At 41.1% G+C, this 22,771-nt stretch overlaps 1 protein-coding gene across 2 annotated transcripts in view; it reads left to right on the plus strand.

Annotated features, from left to right (window-relative positions):
• The window catches only part of LOC124861374 (neural cell adhesion molecule 2-like), a 715,631-nt gene that overhangs the window by 280,325 nt on the left and 412,535 nt on the right, over positions 1 to 22,771 (plus strand). For both annotated transcript variants that reach the window (XM_047355064.1, XM_047355063.1), the window contains exon 5: positions 19,257 to 19,525. In XM_047355064.1, the coding sequence (XP_047211020.1) occupies positions 19,279 to 19,525 (247 nt within the window). In that variant the 5' untranslated portion in view covers positions 19,257 to 19,278. The remainder of the gene's footprint in view (positions 1 to 19,256; positions 19,526 to 22,771) is intronic.

A 22,771-nucleotide genomic window follows, 5' to 3' on the forward strand; every position in this document is an offset into this window, starting at 1 on the left:
ATTAATGCAGGGCTTCCCAGCAGACCATCACTATGCGCTTGGGCCTGCCAAGTCTGTCCGGCTTTCTCCTCCTCCAGCGGATCCAACTCACCACCAGGTGGTGATCAGTAAACAGCTCAGCCCCTCTCTTCACCCGAGTGTCCAAAACATGCGGCCGAAGGTCTGATGATACGACAACAAAGTCGATCATCGACCTCCTGCCTAGGGTGTCCTGGTGCCAAGTGCACTGATGGACACCCTTATGTTTGAACATGGTGTTCATTATGGACAATCCGTGACTAGCACAGAAGTCCAATAACAAAACACCACTCGGATTCAAATCGGGGAGGCCATTCCTCCCGATCACGCCTCTCCAGGTGTCACTGTCGTTCCCCACGTGGGCGTTGAAGTCCCCCAGCAGAATAATGGAGTCCCCGGGAGGGACACTATCCAGCACCCCCGACAGGGACGCCAAGAAGGCCGGGTACTCTGCACTACCACTCGGCCCGTAGGCTGAAATGATAGATAGTAAAAGAAACAGTTTGATGCCCTAAATCAAACGTTAGTACATTCACAATATAGTAGCGTTAACTGTTGAATTCTCTCGCTGCTGCTCTATTCCCATGTTCGACTGCGTAGCTGACAGCCTTGAGTTTGAACTCAGCGTCGTAAGCGTGTCTCTTGAAAGGTGCAATTTTGGGGTCGTTATACACACACAAGTGGTGTTGGACTAGGAGTAAGCACAGTACAGGTGTTTACCGCTATTACTTCGGCGACACCCCTGACTACGGTAGCCGTATTGCTGCAAGCGGTGCAGCTTTGTAGTTTACCAGTCGTACTGAAACATTTTGACAGAGCGCCGTGTACAACCAGTATGGATCAACCAATTAACCAATTGATCCATATATAAGGCGCTCCGGATTACAAGGCGCACTGTCATTTTTTGAGAAAATTTATGGTTTTTAAGTGCGCCTTATAGTGCGGAAAATACGGTAATTAAGATTTACCTGTAGCACATAAGTAGAGCAAAGCTTCATACTGTGTAAAGCAAATAGTTTTTGAACTTTGCTGTATAAAAGGCAAATAATTTATCCCTTTTTCTGCAACCACTGGTCACCTAATGTTTGCAGTGCCAAACACCGCACGATATAAATGCTTGGAGTACCTTATATTTTTGTCATGATGTGATGCGATGTGATGTGAGTGCTCACAGAAACAGCAATAAAAAAGATTGTTGCCTATTCCCCTGCAACTAGAGCGTATTTCTAATTTCCACACACCATATGCCCTGTGTTGTGATAACATGCAGAAGAAGCTGCAGTTTTTCTGTCTACATCACTTTAGATCAAATTGAGGATATGTGTTTCCAAGATCTTCTGCCTTTCTCCGATTAAGGTACATGTAAGCTTATATAGTGATTTTCCTTCAGGATTATCACCTTTTCAGATGACAAATTAATAATTTGGGGAAACAAACTAAACCGTAAGATTGGAGCTCACACAGAAATACTAAATGTGTTTTACTTTTTTGCCTAAAGTTGGTTTCAGCAAGTAGTGTTCTTGGACACATGAAATGGTATGTAAGTGAAAATGTGCCATTGTTGCATAGCAACAAAGAAAGCCACCAAGTCTTCAGCCCACAGGCATCTGTTTGTATCATGCAGTACTTGATGATTGTCCAAATACAATTAGCCGGGGGGATTTGTAATTGATTTGTGTGAGCAGGACACCGCTGAGGGTAGAAATGTTGACAAAAACTCTTGAGTTACCAACAGCTGCTTCTCAGACTCGTGGTGAAGCCCAGCAGAAAGGTACTAAAAGATGTGGATGTTGCAGAGAAGAAGAGACAATTTGTGTTCTGCTAGGGTTAGTGATTTCTTATTGCCAGGGGGGTTTTCAGCAATCTTTCCATGCAGTCCACGCTGCTTGCTTGGTCAGGAGGGGCGTCCTGGGGTTTAGCTGTCAAACGCTGGAAGAAGTAACTAGTCTTCTCACCTGGACAAAGACAGGACTGTAAGAAACCTTCAGTTTTTTCTAAGGTCTTAGGTTTTAGATGTGAAATTTGAGGAAAATGAGAATTTGGTGAAAATACACAATGACCTTTCCATTTTCTCTTAGAAGTAAAATTTTAATTTCTAGGTTAAACTGTGACATCATGAAATAAGTATATAATAATGTATATAATCATCTGCATATCCTTTCTTTTATGCTTAACTAGCTACTCATTTAATGTTTTTCTGGCTAAAACGTTTCATTGACCAAGTTCTTTCACCTTGATAGCATGGTTAATTGCTTTCCAATGCTGTAAATGAATTTAACCCTCTGTGCTAAAGCTGTTAAATATATACCATATGATATTTGTATAAATGCCTTATTTAACAACAAGCTAGTGTTGACCTGACGTGCTAACAACCCCACGTTCACCGTTTTGCTAGAATCAAATCACGAATCTTATGATCATTTATCTTTTTGTTGGTTACAAAACAGAAAACATTTTCTGCCTCACCTAGCTTGGGGCTACGAGGACAAAAAAGATACACAAAGCTAGAGAAACTGGACCAGGTGCACCTTCTGTGTTACAGAAAATCACAGTGAGTTAAGATGGTCAATGGCAACAGGATCTCCATCAATGACTATGCCCAGGAAAGAGATAGATAAACATAGAAGCACATGAGAACTGTACTGTGAGTACTTTCTATGCTGAAGAGAACCAAATGAATTCAATAAAATTAAAGGCAGACATAGCTCAGTCGATGGCTCCATCTAGGATGGAGAGCAAATAAATTAGAAGATTATGATAGCAGTATTTCTGCATAATGCGTACATTTAGAGGAGCAGGAAAAGGAATGGCCAGAAAAAGTTGTCTGCATGTCTTCCAGCAACATAAGCCTGAGGTAGCAGCATAACTGCAGAGATGGCTCCAGATAACCCAAGTCTAACTATAAACTTTGTCAGATACGTCTAACTTAGCTGCAAAGGTGAAATAAAGTGCTCCTAGAACCCACATGTCCAGGCCAGTCATTACACAAAGTTATTTACATCCAGAGTAGATAACAACCTCTGTTTTATCTAACCTTATAGCATCTTTTCCAAGCTCTTAGGTCTTCAAGACGTGCCTTTATTCTAATTAACTGACTGCATTAATCAGGCTACATGTAAAGGTAAAGCTAAGTATCATCAGCATAACAATGGAATTTTATCCCGTCCTGTTTAATTATTTTACAAAGTAAAAGCAGACGTTTTATATTGAGGGAATTGAGGGCACCATGCCCTGTGGTGCTCAATAGGTAACTGGTGCTTGAGGGAAATTTTCCGTTAACATTAACATGTCTTGTTCCCACGGTCCTAGGAGCATGTTCAAGAACATGGTGCTGTATCATATGCAGCACTGAGATGGGACAAGTATAGACAGAAGTCCATTATATGGGGCTATGAGGAAAATTTTATTGACTTTCAGTTGAGTTTTTTTATGTGCTTCAAACAGATTTTTGCAATGTAAATGCTCACACAATTGATACTTTTTTCAAGAATTGTATATACAAAAGGGAGACTAGTATAAGTCTGAAGTTTGGGACTTCTGGTTTAAAATAACGGTTTAATTATAGCCACGAGTGAAACCCTAAGCCTGATCCACCATTACCTCGGGCATAATTCTTATCCACATAGTAAATAGTTCTCAGAGACGGCTTGCGTTGAACTGTTTACGTAACAAAAAAAAATGAAAAGAGGGAAAATGAACACGAAGAGCATAAAAAGAGAGACAGAGGTAGGTAACAAGACTGTTTGGCTCCACTCCCCATCTTGTCTGTCTGGAACTCCCACTCTTCTCCCCTTGTGCCCGCCCACATAATCAAGTAAAAGCTAAACATGTTTAACTGTTTAACTTAATCAAAGAGTTTACATACAAAAACAGCTTGGCATCTTTGCACTTTGTGCACTCTTATTTAACCCTACATATTAATATGTTTCAAATCATGAAAGGTTTGCATAAAAACTAAATCAGCAAACAGTTCCGGTTGTACATTTATAACCTTTACAACCTTTAGTTTAGGCTCCTGCAATATCCATTAACTAAGGCTTGATTGATCTGGTGCTTTATAGCCTTGCCTATATTTATGCACTCTATTCTAATCAGTTTGATGTACCAGAGGAAAAAATGTTGAATATCTATTAGGGAACATTGTTACTTTTGAAGAAAAGTGCATCGACTTCAGCATGGCATGTTTGTGAATAATGATTTCACTGCAGAAAGCACAGATAGGTTCAGCAGATCAGCTGTTTTCTCTGTACTAAAGTGATTAGTTTTATTCATGATTCCAATAAAAGTAAACAGAGTTGAGTTGCCTTCGCTCGGCCTGAGGCGGGCTGTCGGTTGGAGCAAAACCTTTTTGGGTTTGGAGGAGTGAGCGAGGTCACTGTCTCAGAGCAGAAATGAAGGGTCGGATGAGATCTGGTGATTCTGTGACACCAGTGTAAATGGGTCAAAGCTTGGGCAGAGAGCAGGAAGGAGAGCTGGGCCTACTTCTGTCCCAGTCTTTGTTTTCCTTGAGGGTCTCATGTAGACCTTCGCATAAATTATTGAAATTTCTTGACCTTCCCATTGTCTTATAGCACCCCTCATACTGCTTGGCACCCCTGATAAAGATGTGTTGAAAGCTGTGTATTGTAGTAGCCTAATCTCATAAAGAAACAAATCTATGTTAGGAAATAATTCAGTGCCACAAATATTAGCACCCATGCTGTTAATTTAAACCGAATTGAATTTAATTATTTATATAGCATAAATTCACAACACATCTCTCAACAAAGTCTCAAGGCACTTTGCGAAGTCAATTCAATCAAATCATACAGATTTCAAGTCAGGTACATACATTCCTCTTGATCCTAACTATCAAACAGTGCAGTCGGATTCCATTTATTAATCAAATTGCTTAAAAGTTTTCTAAACCCAGCAGATTGCATCGGATCAGTGACTTGTAATAGTCATTCCTCCTGGATGAGAATGTAGCGACAGTGGAGAGGAAAACTCCCTTTTAACAGGAAGAAACCTCCAGCAAAACCAGGCTCAGTGTGAGCGGCCATTGGCCACGACCAACTGGGGGTTTGAGAGAACAGATCGAGGAGTACTTTCTATGGGAAGAAAAGTAAAACATTAATGGTTGTAGCGCTTTTAAGTCAAGTCAAGTCAAGTTTATTCAAGTTTATTATTATATAGCGCTTTTCAGCAACAAGGCACTCAAAGCGCTGTACATACGGAAAAACATTACAATGATACAGAAAAAATAAAATAAAATAAAATGAAGAGAATAGAATGACGGATAAGAAAATGAAAAGAAAATTGGACTGAAAATGTAACTAATAATGTTTAGATGGCACAGTCAAAGGCCACTCTAAACAAATAGGTTTTTAATCTTGATTTAAAGCAACTTAGGGTTTCAGTGCTTTTACAGTTTTCTGGGAGTTTATTCCAGATTAGTGGAGCATAAGAACTAAAAGCTGCTTATCCATGTTTGGTTCTGGATCTGGGTCTGCAGAGTAGATTTGAGCCAGAAGACCTGAGAGGTCTGGGTGGTTGATACACTGACAACAAGTCGGTAATGTATTTTGGTGCTAAGCCATTCAGTGATTTATAGACTAACAGAAGTATTTTAAAGTCTATTCTCTGAGCTACAGGGAGCCAGTGTAGGGACTTTAGAACCGGGGAGATCTGCTCCACTTTCTTAGTTCTAGTGAGGATGTGGGCAGCAGCGTTCTGGATCAACTGCAGCTGTCTGATCGACTTTTTAGGCAGACCTGTGAAGACACCGTTGCAGTAATCAATTCTACTAAAGATGAACGCATGAATTAGTTTTTCAAGGTCCTGCTGAGACATTAGTCCTTTAATCCTGGAGATTTTCTTTAGGTGATAGAAGGCCAACCTTGTTACTGTCTTTATGTGCCTCTGAAGGTTCAGGTCTGAGTCCATCACTATACCCAGGTTTCGAGTGTGACTGGTGGGTTCTAGCTGTATTAACTGAAGCTGTGTGCTAACTTTTAAACGCTCTTCCTTTGGTCCAAAGATTATTACTTCAGTTTTGGTTTGATTCAGCTGAAGAAAATTTTGGCCCATCCATGCATTGATTTCTTCTAACCCAGCGCTTGAATGGGTTCATAGTCACCTGGTGACATCGTAACATATAGCTGTGTGTCGTCTGCATAGTTATGATAACTTACATTGTTGTTTATTAAAATCTGAGTTCGGGGGAGCATGTAGATGTTGAATAGAAGGGGCCCTAAGATGTACCCTTGGGGAATGCCACATGGGATTTTTGTGGTCTCTGATGTAAAGTTACCTACTGACACAAAAAAGTCCCTGTCCTTCAAGTAGGATTTAAACCAGTTGAGTGCTGTACCAGAAAGGCCGACCCAGTTTTCCAGGCGCTCTAATAAAATGGAGTGATCAACAGTGTCGAATGCTGCACTAAGGTCCAATAATACCAGCACAGTCTGCATTTATACGGATGTCATTGAACACCTTGGCAAGAGCAGTCTCTGTACTGTGGTGAGCAGGAAGCCTAACTGGAAGACATCGAAGCAGTTGGTCATTTAGAGGCTTCATCTTTGAGAGAAAGACAGCTAAGCAGATGAACTCTGAGCCAGTTTTCAAGCCTAGAGTATGAAAGAGAGCACATAGATTTAGTCACAGTAGAAGCTCAGCCAGTAGTTATGTCTAGGAGAGACAGGGTTAACACTGAAAGACAGGACCAAGTGTATTATCTGTATAGGGTGAGCATTAAGTTGTTGGCAGCAGCAGCTCAGCCAATGTCCCCCTCCAGGAAGGTGCCACAGCTAAACACAGACCCAGGTCAGATGTAGCTTCTAGAAGCAGAGAACCTAATGTTAAAAGCTGAAATGTCATCAAACAGCGCAAAATTGGAGAGTAGTATGAGAAAGTAGCAGAGAGAGTGAAAGTGGTCATTGTGTGCTCCAGCAGCCTAAGCCTATAGCACCATAACTACAGAGATATCACAGGATAACCTAAGCCACTCTAACTATAAGCTTTATCAAAAAGGAAAGTTTTAAGCCTAGCCTTAAAAGTAGACAGGGTGTCTGCCTCACGGACTAAAGCTGGGAGCTGGTTCCACAGGAGAGGAGCCTGATAACTAAAGGATCTGCCTCCCATTCTACTTCTAGAGACTCTAGGTACCACCAGTAAATCTGCAGTCTGAGAACGAAGTGCTCTGTTAGGAACATATGGAGCAATCAGATCTCTGATGTATGATGGAGCTAGATCATTAAGGGCTTTATATGTGAGGAGGAGAATTTCAAATTTTATTCTGGATTTAACAGGGAGCCAATGAAGGGAAGCTAAAATAGGAGAAATATGATCTCTCTTTTTAATTTTCATCAGAACTCTTGCTGCAGCATTTTGGATCATCTGAAGGCTTTTAACTGCATTTTGTGGACATCCTGATAGTAACGAATTACAATAGTCCAGCCTTGAAGTAACAAATGCATGGACTAGTTATTCAGCGTCACTCCTGGATAGGATATTTCTAATTTTGGCAATGTTCCGGAGGTGAAAGAAAGAAATTCTAGAAACCTGTTTAATATGGGATTTAAATGACATGTCCTGGCCAAAAGTAACACCAAGGTTTTTTACTTTATTACCAGAGGTAAATTTAATGATTTCCACATTAAATGATTGACTAAGCAGTTTTTTAGACTGCTTAGACTAGATACAAGGTTCAAAGACAACAAGTGCTGAAGCAGAAAGTCATCCAAGTTTTATGTAAAGACATGCCTGTAATCTCTCTAACTGGTTGGGCTCATCAGGATTTATAACTAAATCTAGCCAAGACCTACAGCATGCGCTGTGGCGGTTCGCAGCCGAGTGTGAAGCGGCTGGGATGAGGATCAGCTCCTCCAAGTCCGGAAAAGGGTGGCTTGTCCTCTTCAGGTTGGAGGGGAGTTCCTGCCTCAAGTGGAGGAGTTTAAGTATCTCGGGGTCTTGTTCACGAGTGAGGGAAAAATGGAGCGGGAGATCGACAGACGGATCGGTGCGGCTGCCACAGTAATGGGGGCACTGTGCCGGTCCATTGTGGTGAAGAGAAAGCTGAGCTGAAAAGCAAACCTCTCAATTTACCGATCGGTTTACGTTCCTACCCTCACCTATGGCCATGAACTTTGGGTCATGACCGAAAGAACGAGATCCCGGATACAAGCGGCTGAAATGAGCTTCCTCCGTAGGGTGGCCGGGCACTCCCTTAGAGATAGGGTGAGGAGCTCGGCCATCCGGGAGGGGCTCGGAGTAGAGCCGCTGCTCCTCCACATCAAGAGGAGCCAGTTGAGGTGGCTTGGGCATCTATACCGGATGCCTCCTGGACGCCTTCCTCGGGAGGTGTTCCAGGCACGTCCCACCGAGAGGAGGCCCAGGGGACGGCCCAGGACTATGTCTCTCGGCTGGCCTGGGAACGCCTTGGGCTCCCCATGGAGGAACTGGAGGAGGTGTCTGGAGAGAGGGACGTCTGGGCATCTCTGTTGAGTCTGCTGCCCCCGCGACCCGGTCCCGGATAAGCGGAAGACGACGAACGAACGAATGATATTTTAAACAGTTCATGATACCATGCATGCTTACAAGAATCTCCAACGTACTTAGCAGTGGGATAGAGGTGCTTTTCCACACATTTATCCTTTTGCTTTATGTCAGATCCACCCAGAGTGTTTGTCTGAAAAACTCAAGCTAGGTCTCAACGGAAAGCACACATTCCCAGCAGAGTTTAACAAACTCCACAAGCTTACATTTGTGATTGCAGCCCGTAGAATGCCTTCTCCTGCCATACTTCTCATACAACCCGTTGGTGGGTTGATGATATCTAACATTTGTTATAAAGATTCGGTGACCTCAAAATGCTGCAGATCTCTAACAAAGAGCTTTACCAACCTTCTCACTGTGACAAGATAAACCAAACCTGAATATAAAACCTCCTGTTGGTATATAGTTTCACTCCAGTTTTTGCTCTGCTTTGTAGATGGGGCAAGTTGAGTTGAGTAGCTAACATCTTGGAGCCATTTCCTGATTTTAGAAGATCAGCACACATCTGCCGTACCTTAGTATCTTTTCCCCTTTTTTGCATTTTGAAGAGTGGCTTAGATGTAATTGGCACACTTTGTATTTAATCCCACTGGAAAGAGGAATTTGTTGACTAAGAATGAAATGTTCCGAAATACTTTAAGATAAACATTATGCAGTAAAGCGTGAATTATAAAATGCTTACCAGTCACCATTCATTTATTTCCCACGGAATGAATGTACTTAAATTACAGCTAATTGTTTCAGTGTGAGATTATGCTGCTGTAATTAAAGATTTATTTATTTTATATATTTTATCTTTACCAGGGTGGAGGGTTCTGTAGCGCACCAGAATCAACATTTTATGCTACATCCAAGCAAGATCTCTCTATTCTAGTTCTCCTAAGTCAATGTTTTGCTTGGAATATGTTTGGTTTGTTGTTCAGGTTCAATAATAAACAAAACAAAGAGGCATTTTGGGTAGATTTTACAAAATGCAACAGGTTATGTTCACAGCGTTCATGTTTGCTAATTCAGATGCTTACTGTACTCTGTCAGCGCATCAGTCCAGGCTCCGTGAAGCAGCACGCCGACGCTGACAGTTTGAGAGCACACTCTGAAGGGGATGACCATCTGGAAATCCCGTCTGCGCTGACTGCCGTCCAATTTATCTAAGTCTCCATTACTGCTGCCTGTTTACTGTATATACAATTTTTCTAAATCAACAGCATCTCTGTAACGCGGCTCCGTGTCGTTTGCTTAAAAACCTTCATGCACCACATTAATCATAATAATCTGCCTCTTCCCGCGCTGATGTTTGGCTTGATTTGTGTTTGAGAAGCTGCTGAGTCAAGCATCTTTTAACTTGTTTTTTCAGGACCTCAGTTTGATCAAGTGAGCAGTGTTTTCTTTTCGGCTGAGAGGAAAAGACACTCCAGGCAACAATGTGTCGTACTCTGTTTGTTTCAGGGAGGTGTGCAGCTCGCTTCCTTGCTGTGACATATTGTCAAGGGAGATGATGTGTTGACATGCCATGTACACCCACTCTCTCATCACTGAGAGGGGAATTTATTTATATATAAGAAAGTCCTTGCAGAATATATAAGAGGAGTTTCTTTTCTTTAGGGAGATGTTCATATCTTTTGGAAGACTGAAATTATGATGATGGGCTTCTGTGTCCCTATGCCTGCAGGATGATACTTTACATGTGTCATATCCCAGCAGGAAAAGCATATAAGGAAATTATTATTGTGATGTGTACCTGATGGGAATGTAAACAGTTTTTGTAAGAGAGAACAGACACACACACTGGGGACGACCTGTCAGATTCCTAAGTCTCTAAACAGAGTAATGTCTGACGGAAGAAAAACCAACAGATTAATAGCTTTCTATCTACAGATGCCTCCACTTGCAGAAGGTTTCTGGGTGAATTTTTTGTCTGCTTGGAACATAAGTATAGTTGTAGTTTGCAGAGAGGTTACAAAGGATGATAATCTAACTGCACAAAGGTATCAGTCAGGAGGACAGCATTGTATACACACCAGCGCACAGTGAAGACAGTCATCAATAACTGGAGAAAATATAGGATGGCAGGAACGTTAGAAAAAGTGACATTAGTCCACGATTTATTAAATGTGAGAGTGAAAATGGTCCGGATGGCTGCCAAGAGGTTGAAGGCACCATTGGAGGAATCCACTGAAAGTCCCCAAAACTTTAGAAAAAATCCTCTGTGGACTGAGCTGTTCCTAGAGCTGCAAATATATCGCCATGGTGATACCAGCGTGTGCAACATTCATATCACAGGACTGTTTTGAGTGCAATAATTGTTAGTTATTATGTTCCATATAGTCTTTCATATTCACGTGTTGTGAACTTGCTTTCTTCAGTTCTTCAGTTGGACAGAGTGTATCTGCAGCAGATGCTCAAACCGGAAATATAATGACAAAATACTAAAGGTCAGAGACTGATGGAAGCACTGAGATCTGAGAGCAGCTGACAGCGTTTGTTTTTTTTTTCTTTTTTAAATAGCACATTTTTGTTTAACAAACACAATGTATTCCTAAACAATTCAAATCAATAGTTGCTCAGAGTCAATGTTCCCAACAGTTGATGGGAAAATAAATAAATAACCAAATCACCCTTAATGCTTTAAAAAGTACTTTTTATTGCTAAACTGGCATTTAAGGGTTTAAAAAGTGGGATAATCTGTGAATATTTGTTGTGTATGGTAAGGACTGACATTAATGAAAATTCATTCATGAAAACAAATTTGACATGGAGCATAAATGACCTCAGAGGGATAAGGACTAAATAATGTTAATTAAAACCTTCATAGACCATTGATGGTTCATTTTTTGCGGCACTTGAACCTTAACTAGCTCTACCCAGTGCTGATAAGCCACTTTTTGTTACCAGTGTTACCAAAAGGAGTCCTTCAGCTTAAAGCTTGTAGTCACACTTTGCCAGCTTGCAGAAGTAAAGTTCCATGTTTGACTTACATTTATTTCTAATCCATTACTGCGGGTTAAATATAAAAATCGGTAACTTGTCTTGTGTGTGTGGTAACAGGGTATACTCCTTTTCCTCCCGCTGTTGTATAAGGTGGCTAGAGGGTGAGGATGGAGAAACCAGTTCCAACATAAGGGATGAGGTTTTTTTATCCTTACAATGCACTTTATAACACATTTGTTTGACTCTTATTGGGCGAACTGCTCCAGATTTTCTCTCTTTATTTGCATGTTTTTGATCAAATTCCCCCCTCCCAGGAGAAGCAGTATTTCTGGAGTAAAACCAAAAAGCAACAGCACCTGTGAAGTTGGTTTATTGTACTATATTATTGCCGTTTCGGCTTGTGTTAGGCAACAATCAAGCCTATTTCCAAAGCCATATTTTCAGTTAAATCCCCAACGTTCCTACACATTTTCAAAGCAAAAGTAACATCACTGTTGGACAGTGTCTCCCTGCAGATATGGAGAGCTCCTTTATTTACAGACTGCTGCATCCTAGCCGCATAGTGGAACGTTATTACAGATCCTTCCTCCCAGCAGCTGTTAGACTTTATAACCATCACTGCTTTCAACAGGCTCGATAAGTGTTTACATCCCTGCTGTTTTTATGCAGTTTTTCCGTAAATAGTCTAATTTGGTGGATTTTCTCATGCACAATCACAAATGTGCTTCTTCTACATTTTCAAAACACTCTACTCAGTTGCACACTTTATTTATCCTGAGTATACTATTTAGATTGTATAGTACAAGCTTTATATAGCTGTAAGAGAAAATTTCCTTTATTTAATACATGCATTGATACATTCCATACCAAGTTAAATGTAAATGTGTCTTAATTAGACATCAGGAAACACTTATTTATCATTGAAAACAAATTGATGTAACTATTGAGAATTTATAGTCACATGATAGTCCAATAACGCTTCCTCCACAGATTTTCTATTGACCCAAAGTCTGGAGACTGGCTAGGTTCTCCATGACCTTCATGGGACACTATTCAGAAGTCAAATTGATAGAAGAAGTTTCTCACTTGTTTTATCTGCCTCTCAAAGCAGTATGGTCATCCTGTAGCCTAAGCAGGGAAAAAGCCCCAAATCATTATGCTTTGACTATCGTGTTTAACTGTGGCTTTGATGATCTTCAGGTCTCTGCATTGATTGTCTTTTAAACACGTTGGTCCGACTCATTTTGATTTTGATGTCATTTGAACACAGACCTTTGTAGCAAATCAAACTATCTTGTCTTTGGGGTTCTTCAACAGCTCTTTGGTCTTTCCCATGATGGTAAAAAGTTTAGAATGGAAGTTTTTGTTGCCAACTTGGCTTGTTTTACAATTTTTCGCTACCTTTTCACTACTGTTTTGGCATGGTTACTAAAGAAACAATTGGTGGTGAAGAAACAAGTTAAGCTCAAATTCACTTGGGTTTTGCAGCAGGACAATGAATGAGGTAATTACTTTTTCACATGGGGCTAGATTTATCCTATAATAACCCGAATCATCATTTGAAAACAAAATTTCATATTTATTCAGGGGTTTTTGTTCTTGGCTGACAGTAACATTTGTTGAGTGAACCAAAACATGTAAGTGAGACAAAAACAGCAACAGAAATAAAATTGGTTGAAGGACACTAGAGTTTGAGTGGATGAGATGTTTGCAGACGTCTCTGGAAGCAAAGAGACAGTGAACATTAGGTGGACCGATGTGATGAAGAGGGGAACGACAGATGAGTATAGCCCTGATGGACGGATTAGAACTGTTTCAGACGTCTTCATCACCAATCCGAGGAGATGACATGTTAACTCGCCCAAGCAGTCCAAGAACTTCCACAAAGGATTATCTGTGCACATGACTCGGCTGTAAGGGCCGCTCTCCGCTGCAGATATTCGACTCACTCTGCTGACAGCAGCGATGACAGAGCCATCGCTGACAGCCTGACTTGAAGAAAGGCCACGAGTCATTCCACTGGGCGCAAAACGCTTAATTCCTCCTTTCCCATCACAAAGGGTGCTGGATGACGCAACCCCTTGCAACAGAGAAGAAGTGACACTCACTGTCAGTGACATGTTGGCCATGAAATGGACTGTGGCTTTTAAACGCAGCCAGGCATACCCTGACAGCTGGAATTATAGTCTGTATTTAAATTGAGGTGAAAATGTGCACCATTGAAATGGTTTTCATTTTATTTTTGAATCTATGCCCTTCTGCGAAGTAGCGAGAGCATTTTTGTCTCACAACATTCTACTTGTCCAGGGAAAAAGTGGAAAAGCAGAGACTAAATTTAAAAACAGCCGTAATTTTCTACTCTTTTGACCTGCATAATTTTGGACAAGGCGTCTGAAGGGAAGTTCTAAGAAGCTGCAGACCCCATCCCAAGCTTTTCTCCTGAAAGAGTTCAATTCATAAAAGCAGAATGGTTAATGTCAGTCAACACTGAGGGTGGACTGGTCGGCACTGCATGACTCTATTTGCACTTTAATAACATGTTTGAAGGGTGTGTAGACATTACAAATAACTGCTAAATGATATATTCCCCCCAAATGCTATTAGGATGAATATGAGCCCTGAGCTGAACTATCTGATGATACCGATCAGAACGTACAGGTTCAAATTAGTTCATTAGAATATTACAAAATCTTGTCTTTTTCAGCCATTTAGTTAAAAAACTGAAGCATTTACATTGACTGTAACTCGTTTTCTCTCTGCCTGACATTACATTTTTCCTGGGCAGTTAGGATCACTAGAATTGTTCCGATTTGCCAGAATAATTGCATTTTAAGTAATTTTTTTGGACTTACTTTAAATTCAGAAATGCACACACATTTCCTTGGCTCGTGGTAGATTTGCAGAAAAACTATCTGACTTGGGTTAAAGATTTTGGGTTTCCTTCCACACGCTTCTCCCTGTAGTTTGCTGGGATTTTAGCTCATTCCTCCTAACGGAACCAGTGTAACTGGGTCAGGTTTGCAGACTGCCATGCTCACACACACATTTTCAGCTCTGCACATACATTTGCCATGGGAATGACATCTGAGCTTTGTGATGACGGCTCCACAACATTGACTTTGTTGCTCTTAAGCCTTTTTTGTAACAAATCTGACGGTAATCTGAGGGTCACTGTCCACCTAATTTATGCCCAACGTCCTGCCTGATAACATTTAGTTATTTATTTTAAAGTTTTATATCTTTTTGTTGCCTAGGTTCTGCTTTTTAACTAGATGTGCAACATCTTTATCTTCATTCGTTTTAAAGGATTAACACATCCAGAGTGTGCCTCCATTTAACTCAAAGGCTGTGAATCAATCTATCAGAACCTTTTAAAACCATGACATCATCATCTGGGCTTTTCTAGATCCTTTAAAGGCATTGCACACAGTGATGGATTTCAAGTGTTTATTTCTGTTTATTTAGCTGATTTTAGTTAATGAGTCTAGTTAACCGTTAATGAAAACCCAAAATCCAATTTCTCTGAAAATCAGAATATGGCAAAAGTCCGAAGTAAAAAGGATTTACTGTCTCCAATCCTATTTATGGACAGTTGAATGGAAGAAAAAAAATATAACAGGAAAAGGCACACAAGGAATGACTAACTCGAGACGATTGTGGACCATTTATGGGTTCGGGAGCGATTGGATAGGGAAAAACTGCAGCTGTCAGAGCTTCAAGAGTCACCACACACAGATGGATCCCTGTTGAGTTTCTTGTGTACCTAAACCAGAGGCAACATCAGAAGCATTGTACCTGGGCAAGGGAAAACAACGTCCAGTCAATCTGGAAGCTTTTAGCAAACCTCAAAGGTTTATATATGACATTTTTTTCTGGCATGCCTTCCAAACAATGTCTGCCTTACTTGACGGCCATGTTCTCTTTTCTTTGCCATCTAGAAAAGTAGAGAAATTGGCCCCTTTGTCTTGTCTTATTTATACTACTAGCAAACAGGAAGTTAGTTATTATTAATGAAAAGTTAGGTCACTCTTCTCAACTTCAGAAAGTAAAATTTTAACAATGATGTTATTTTTTTAAGGTTTCTTAGGGAACAAACAAGTCTTACACAAGGGTTTTACTTTTATTACACGCATACAAAGCAAAGCAACAGACTTAGAAGACCCACAGAGCCATAACTTATACTTATAATCTTTAATTAATGACAAAATTACCTCATAAACTGTGTAAACCGCCAGGGTTTTACAGCTCCCTAGTGAAGAGGGCCACTGAACGCTCTCTGTGCATACACAAGTATCTGCCAAACAGCTTCCAAAATTAATGCTTAGAGTAGACTGTGCCGTTGTCATGACTTGCAAATAAATACACTCCATTGCAAAGGTGTTAGAACGGTGAGGCTAATTTCTTCATTTTGCTGTACAAGAGTACAAGAGATAAAGACCCCTCCTGCTCTTTGTTTTTTTTTTGTCAAAATTCTGAGTTACAGTAAACAAATTACACAAGAACAAAATATTACAAGGATTTTATTCAATTCCAACAATAAAACCTTAATTGATGACTTCAGTCTCAAAATTACTCAAGCTTCTGAACAGTCTCCAAAAAAGCCAATCAGGTGTGTTGCCAGACACACCTGATGCGACCAATCAGGGGCTTCATTTGCTGCATCAGGTGTGCTTGAGACAGAACACCTCCTAACACTTTTATAGAAATGCTCATTGGCTTGCACAAACAAGATGACGCAGCTAGAAGCAGAGTTTGTGATTTTAAAGTTAAAAGGACTGAAGCTACGCCACCTAGTGATAAAAAGAGGAAGCCATCAGCGGTTGCCACCAGATTCCTGTGGAGGCAGGTGATTAGAAAACCCTCGACTGTCTGTGAAAGAGCTGGAGCAACACTTAAGATTTAAGTTTTTATAGTGAGGCTCATACTAAATGCTGAAAATCTACACCACTACTAACCCAAAGCACAAGAAAGGTCATCTCTAATTTGCTCACTGATATATAAATAAACCAAAGAGCTCTGGAGAATCTTTTCTGTGGAGCACTGGATAAAAATGGAACACTATCACTACAGAACAATTTTAAAGAAATTTCTCCATACCAAAACCCTGAGAGCCTACAGCTCCCCTCCAGACAGCTGCGAGGCGGGGTGAAACCGCCTTATCTGCCTTAGTTACTCTCATTGCATCGGTGTCCCAGAGATCTTTGGGGTATAACAGCTGTGAAGCCCTTTTTGACACATGTCTGGTAGGTGCGAGACTATTTGGGTCGAGTCATGGAGCAGAAAATTACTTGTTATCCTGAAATGATTCCTAGAGAGGCCACTGTGGGTTAAAGTCTATCCAGGAGGAAAGAGTGAAGTAACCTCAGCCCATCACTAAGTTATTTTGACATCTTGAAATAATCCATCTCTTCCAGCCTAAAAACAGACTTGATACTGCATGGTGCTGGTCGTTTAAAACTAGAAACCTGTCAGTGTCTGAGTTCACAGAAGTGGTGTTTCAACAACCGGTTTAATCTAAATCAATAAAGACGAAGTGAATTTGTCCACCTGAGAGTTTTACCATTTTTAAAATCAAGGCCAGAAAATGTAAATGTGCTGCATGATTTGTGTTTATTATTTTCCTTAAATGTTGAGGTCTCCATACATTAAGTATTTGGTAGAATTGCCTTTAAACACTATGACTTTTGGATGTCCTTTCTCAAGGTTTTCCCAATAGTTTGCTGGAATTTTGGCCCATTTCTCCTGACACAACCAGTGAAACTGGGTCATGCTTTTAGGCAGCCTTGCTATCACACACTTTTTCAGCTGTATCTGCTAATTTTCCATGAGACTGATTGCCTGTTTGTTCTTAGCCTCTTTGTAACTAATTAAGTTGTATGTTTCGTGTCATTGTCCTTTTGTAGGCCCCCAAGCTTTAACTTCCTGGCTGATTTCTTGGCAAGCTCTTTCAGTAATTTCACATAATGTTCTTGCCTCATGATGCAATTTATTTTGTTTTAGTGCACCAGTCCCTCCTGAAGAAAAACACTTTAGACATGGGACCCCTTCAGAAAGTTTTCAAAGGGTTGGCCAGATGGGAACCTCTTCTGATCTTGAAGTAGCCCAGCCATATCAATTAATGTATTGGCCATTGGCCAGACAGTCTTAAATGCATGCATTTAAGAGAGTAAATGTCAATTTCCTCCTTGGGGATGAATAAAATATTATCTTTATTTTTCTTTTATATTGCCCCATTTTCAACGTCTGTCCCTCATTGCTGGCCCTCAAATGATACCAAGATCATTGCTTTATGAGTACCTGCATGGTGAGGTGTGGTATTATAGAGCAATAGATGGAGTGAATTCCCACACTGGTGTAGTCAAACAGCAAGCCCTGCACACATATACAGAATAAACAGCTTCTCTCCAAAATACAAGAATTTATTAACAAATTCAATCTACAGTCCTCAACACGGTTGTCTCCGATTCAGTTCTGGACCCTGTACCATTTGCTGCATGTGTGTCCCTTCCCAGCTACTAATGAATAAAGGCCACTAGTGCCACAAAGGCCTAAAGAAAAGTTAATTAAGGACGACAATCAGTGTGTTTTCAAACAACCAGTTCAAAATGCAAATGCAGCAGGAACACTATTTTAATTAACTGAGAGCAAGGGGGAACTGAAATGAAGTTCCTTGCTTGTGAGCACAAAATTAATCTCATTCTGATAAAATCATGTTTCAAAATTTGTTTGCTGAATTAAAAATCAGTAACATTTAGGACTATTGATTCTTAATGTTGTGTTAACTAGCTCTCACAGTGACATCATGAGGGTTCCAGTTGTGGGGGAACTGTCATGAAAATGGGTTAATCCTATGCATTCTGGGATTCAGAGTTTTTACCAGTCTTTTTTGTTCTCTGTTCTGTTCAGTCCTTGTTCTCCATATGGCTGGGATGGATCTCTACACTACTTTAAAAATATTTGTACTGAACTTTGCGTAACAAAATAGTTAATCAGATTTATGGTACTTGACCATGCACATGCAGGCTGTTAGGTTTTCTAAAGAAAACTGTAAGTAGGATCTATATTTTTTTATATTTTCTGATGTGAAATTTCAAGTTCTGCCAAGCAACATGCCTAAATAGAACATAAAACAGTCTGTTACGGCTTCTAGTTTTGGTATCTCACCCAGGTTGACTTTTTGCAAACAGTGCTATCTGGATAAGGGGGCAGCAAAGTTATACCCCACACCCCTTTTTGTTGGCACCAATGTTTGTTGTTTGCAGGAATACATTATCAGTGAAAAACCAGGGGTTCTCTTTCAATTAAAAAAAGAAGGTATTTGATCACTTCTTTGCATCTTCTGCTTGTGGCTTAAGAACTGCAACCTGAAGCAACAATAGGTACAAATTTCTCCCATTTGTTGGCCTTCTTTACGTTTGCGTGTATTTAATGCAATTTGCTTTGTGAATTCGGTGCAGAAATGAAATAGCATACACTAAACAATAGATTAAAACAAAATCGTGCTTTTGAAAGCTGAATTAAAATTGTCATATCTCAATAATTTACTTTTACAAAGTTTGTTTTATAAAGTAACCGTGGTATTGTGGACAGGTGATTAGAGGACCATGAATCAAAATTTAAAACATCTACTTGCAAAACTTGCTGATAAGTATTTGACAACTTTTAGATTAAACATATTTTTAAGATCTTTCTTGGACATCCTAAATAGCCTGAAGCAGGCCACACGAAGCATACACATATTTCAATGTTTCCTCTTCTGGTCTGTTTACCACCAGCAGCTTCAAGCAGGAAGGATCGATGCTGGAGGGGAGCGAGGCGCGGGCGCGGATCGGGAGCGCGCACAAAGGAAGGGACGGGAGGAAGCATCATCAGCAGCAGCAGACCAGTCGCCAGCGGAGCCCAGGACGGCGGATGAACGGAGCAAAACGTGCATCGTTTTCCCACAGCGGCTTTCCTCCAAGCAGCACCCTGCAGCCCGAAACCTGTCCGAAAATGATGCTCAAAGCGGCCCTTCTCCTCGGGGTGCTCGTCGGCATCAGTCAAGGTGAGAAAGCCTTTGGAGCTTGGTGACTTTGTGGACAAGTTCTGTGCCATCATGATCCGCTGCGACAGGCGGGGAGAAGTGGATAGGAGAGAGGGCTGGATTGTTTAAGTGGACGTTGTTTGGTAGTTGAGGCACGTCTTGCAGGGGGCCAGAATGCTTTCGCACTGAAAAGGGGGATTATGACGGGGTCCTTGTTAAAAGGGGGGGAACCAAGCCTTTCAGACACAAACTCAGCACTCCTGTTTTTAAATCACGCATTATTTAGTTTCTTTAATGATTAACAACCCCGCAGCTTTAATCCTGCAAATTGTCACCCAACTTCAGCAGCTTCTTCGCAGCATTTGTTTAGACCACCGCCTTTTTTTTTTTTTTTTTTTTTTTGCTCTTCCTCAGCGTTGCAGCATACTGTAGCTTGAAGATAGCGCTGAAACATCTCTCTGTCTCTACATCCAGCACGCGACCACGCGCAGGTTCGTGATGCGGCTTCACGCGCGGAGATGCGTCTCAAAGTTTGGATTCTTTTTTTGTTTTGTTTTGTTTTGCGGCGCGAGGAGTGACGCTCAGCCGTTAATTGGCGTCCGTGCGCACCTGTTCGTGGCTGATGGGTCGCTGTGCGCGCGCACGTGCGTGGCCTAATAAAGCTGTTACCTGAGCGTGATTGAAGGCGTGCGCGCGCAGCTGCATCATTTCTACTTGTATTTCTAATTATGTGCTGGTCAGGGAAGCCTGACCATCTCCTCGGGCTTTACGTTCACTGAAGACACATTTCTTCCAGAGGAAGAGCTCTCACTGAGAGCTGTTTGTGTTTTATTCAGCATCTAACTGCTTATATTAATAAGGCAGACTATAAACATTCCTTCCTTATTCCGCTTATATGCATTTTCTTCCTGTTGGGGAAAGAAAACACAAAATTCACTCATTAGTAGAGTTTTAAGATTGTTTTTTGCAGCGTGGTTGCTCTGGTTTCCAGAGCGCGACAGCAGGTGGGGGTAGAGCGCTGCAGCGTGTTGCCAAAGCTGAAGTTAAAGCGTGTTGCATGCTCAGATTCATTTAAGGCTCAAACTGGGTGGCCATAACGTAGGGTGTTAGAGGGGTAGAAATGTCCTTTGATGACATGCATCAGTTTAACATGTTGTGTTGAAGGCTTATGATTGAAGATGTGCATCGGCAGAGACCATCTTTAGAGTAAAAAAGCTTATTATTGCCCTTGTAGTTTGAAGCATATGACCAACTCATTCTGTCTTATGGCAGCTTCTATACAGGGCCTTGCACAAACCGTAATGTGTCGTAGACCAATACAAAGGTGCAAATAATTGTCAGGAGTATTTTGTGGGATGTATCTACTAGCGTTGTACATCTGGAGACTAAAATGTTCCTCTTTGCAGAATAACTGAAGCTCTGCTGGATTGGATGGAAAACACCTGGGCTGTTCTAATTACTATGATTTGATGTAAATCATTCCATTATGACTTTGGCTTTATGTTTGGGGTCATCATCCTGCTGGAAACTCAACCTCCTCCCCAGTTTTAAGTTCTTAGGAGCCACTAACAGGTGTTTTTTTTTCCCTAAGATGGCCCTGTCTTCAGCTCCACCCACCTTCCCACCAGCTTTGACACACTTCAAAGCTGATGATGTCCGTGCTAAAGAAAAGGATCCCTTCAGCATGCTGCCACTACCAGTTTCACCCTAGCGATGGTGTGTTGATCCTGCATCAGTTTGTGGGACCGAATGGCTGTTGTTTTCTGTGCAGGACCAGTGATGTCAGATCAGTGCTGATCTTCTCATGAGGTGTCAGAAGCAACTGCATGGGAGCATATGAGCCTCAGTTGGAATGATAAGGGAGTGTGAAAGTGTACATATGTGCATACTGGGTGGGCTGTAGTACACATTAAGATGAGGCTTAGCCTGTTGACCCTCATGTCATCATGAGCCTTATGAGTATAAACAGATACAGAGCCTTGCAAAGTACTACAAAAGTAATACAGGAAGGTAGTTTGATCTAAGCTGTATGTTCTCCTGTTGAAAGGTGAACCTCCAGAGTGTCGAGCTTTCTGCAGCCTGTACTGGGTTACCCTCCAGAAATATGAGTATTTAGCTCCATCCCTCTTTCCTGCCCCTGCTGAAGAAAATTATCCCTGCAGCATGATGCTGCCACCACCATGTTCCACTGTGGACATCTTGTTTTCAGGGTGCAGTGGAGTGTAAGTTGCTGTGAGTGCTGTGTCCTCTGGATGGCTCATGTTAAACTGCAAACTGGACTTGATGCTTCTGTCGTAAACAGTTTTCTCCTTTTCTCCTTGGTCTTCATGGTGCTGTTTGTTCTCTGATGTTCTCTAACAAACGTCTGAGGCCTTCACAGAACAGCTGCATTTACACACACAGGTGGACTCGATTATGAGTAAGGTGACATCTAAAGGCGTTTGGTTGCACTGGATTTTAATTAGGGTTATCAGATTAAAGGGGTCTGTATACCACTGTGCTCATGCTTTTTTATATTTTTTCTTTATCTTCACCATTATGGAGTATTTTGTGTTGGTCTGTGACATAAAATCCCAGTAAAGTGGGTTGATGCAACAAATAGGAAAAGGTTGAGGGGCTATTTGTAGTTTTGAAAGGCCCTGTTTCCCTTTAGGGTAATCGATGGACTTAAAATGTAGCAGGGGAGAGGAAGCATTCAGAGTATCATTGCTCTTTCATTTATTATTAAATTCTGACAAGGAACAAAGAGCTACTGCTACTATTCTTAAGCTTTCACTTGAATATTCACAGCTTTGTTACCGATTCTTCGTTGCAGTGGGCTTACATCACCCACCAACCAATTTTCATTCTTATCGAGCTATTTCTGATAGCGAAGTCAATGCAGTTTGACCCAGCAGACAATGCACACAGCTTGCAGTAATGGAAATAATAACAGAGCTTTGGAGTATGAGGTTCTGGAGCTGACACTGAACCTGAAACGAGTTGCGCCCCATTATTCAGGTGCAGCAGGTGCTTCTGGCTTCTAAATACAGTTTTATCCCCTCTGGCTCTTGAAGAAAAAACATTTGCTTTTAAACTCCCAGCTCTCAGTCTCTTTCTGTGCACTCCACTATGGATCCTTGAAGGTTTATGTATTTGGCTGTTGCAGATGCTTAGTACAATGAATTATATGCTTGCTTGGGCTCACCCGGGACCTGCCAATGTGATGTTAAGTGGCGTAATTAAGATATTTCGCTGTATCTCTTGGGTTGGTGGGGGTGTCAGGGG

The sequence above is a fragment of the Girardinichthys multiradiatus genome, chromosome 24 (assembly GCF_021462225.1).
Source record: "Girardinichthys multiradiatus isolate DD_20200921_A chromosome 24, DD_fGirMul_XY1, whole genome shotgun sequence".
In the NCBI taxonomy this organism is placed as follows: domain Eukaryota; kingdom Metazoa; phylum Chordata; class Actinopteri; order Cyprinodontiformes; family Goodeidae; genus Girardinichthys; species Girardinichthys multiradiatus.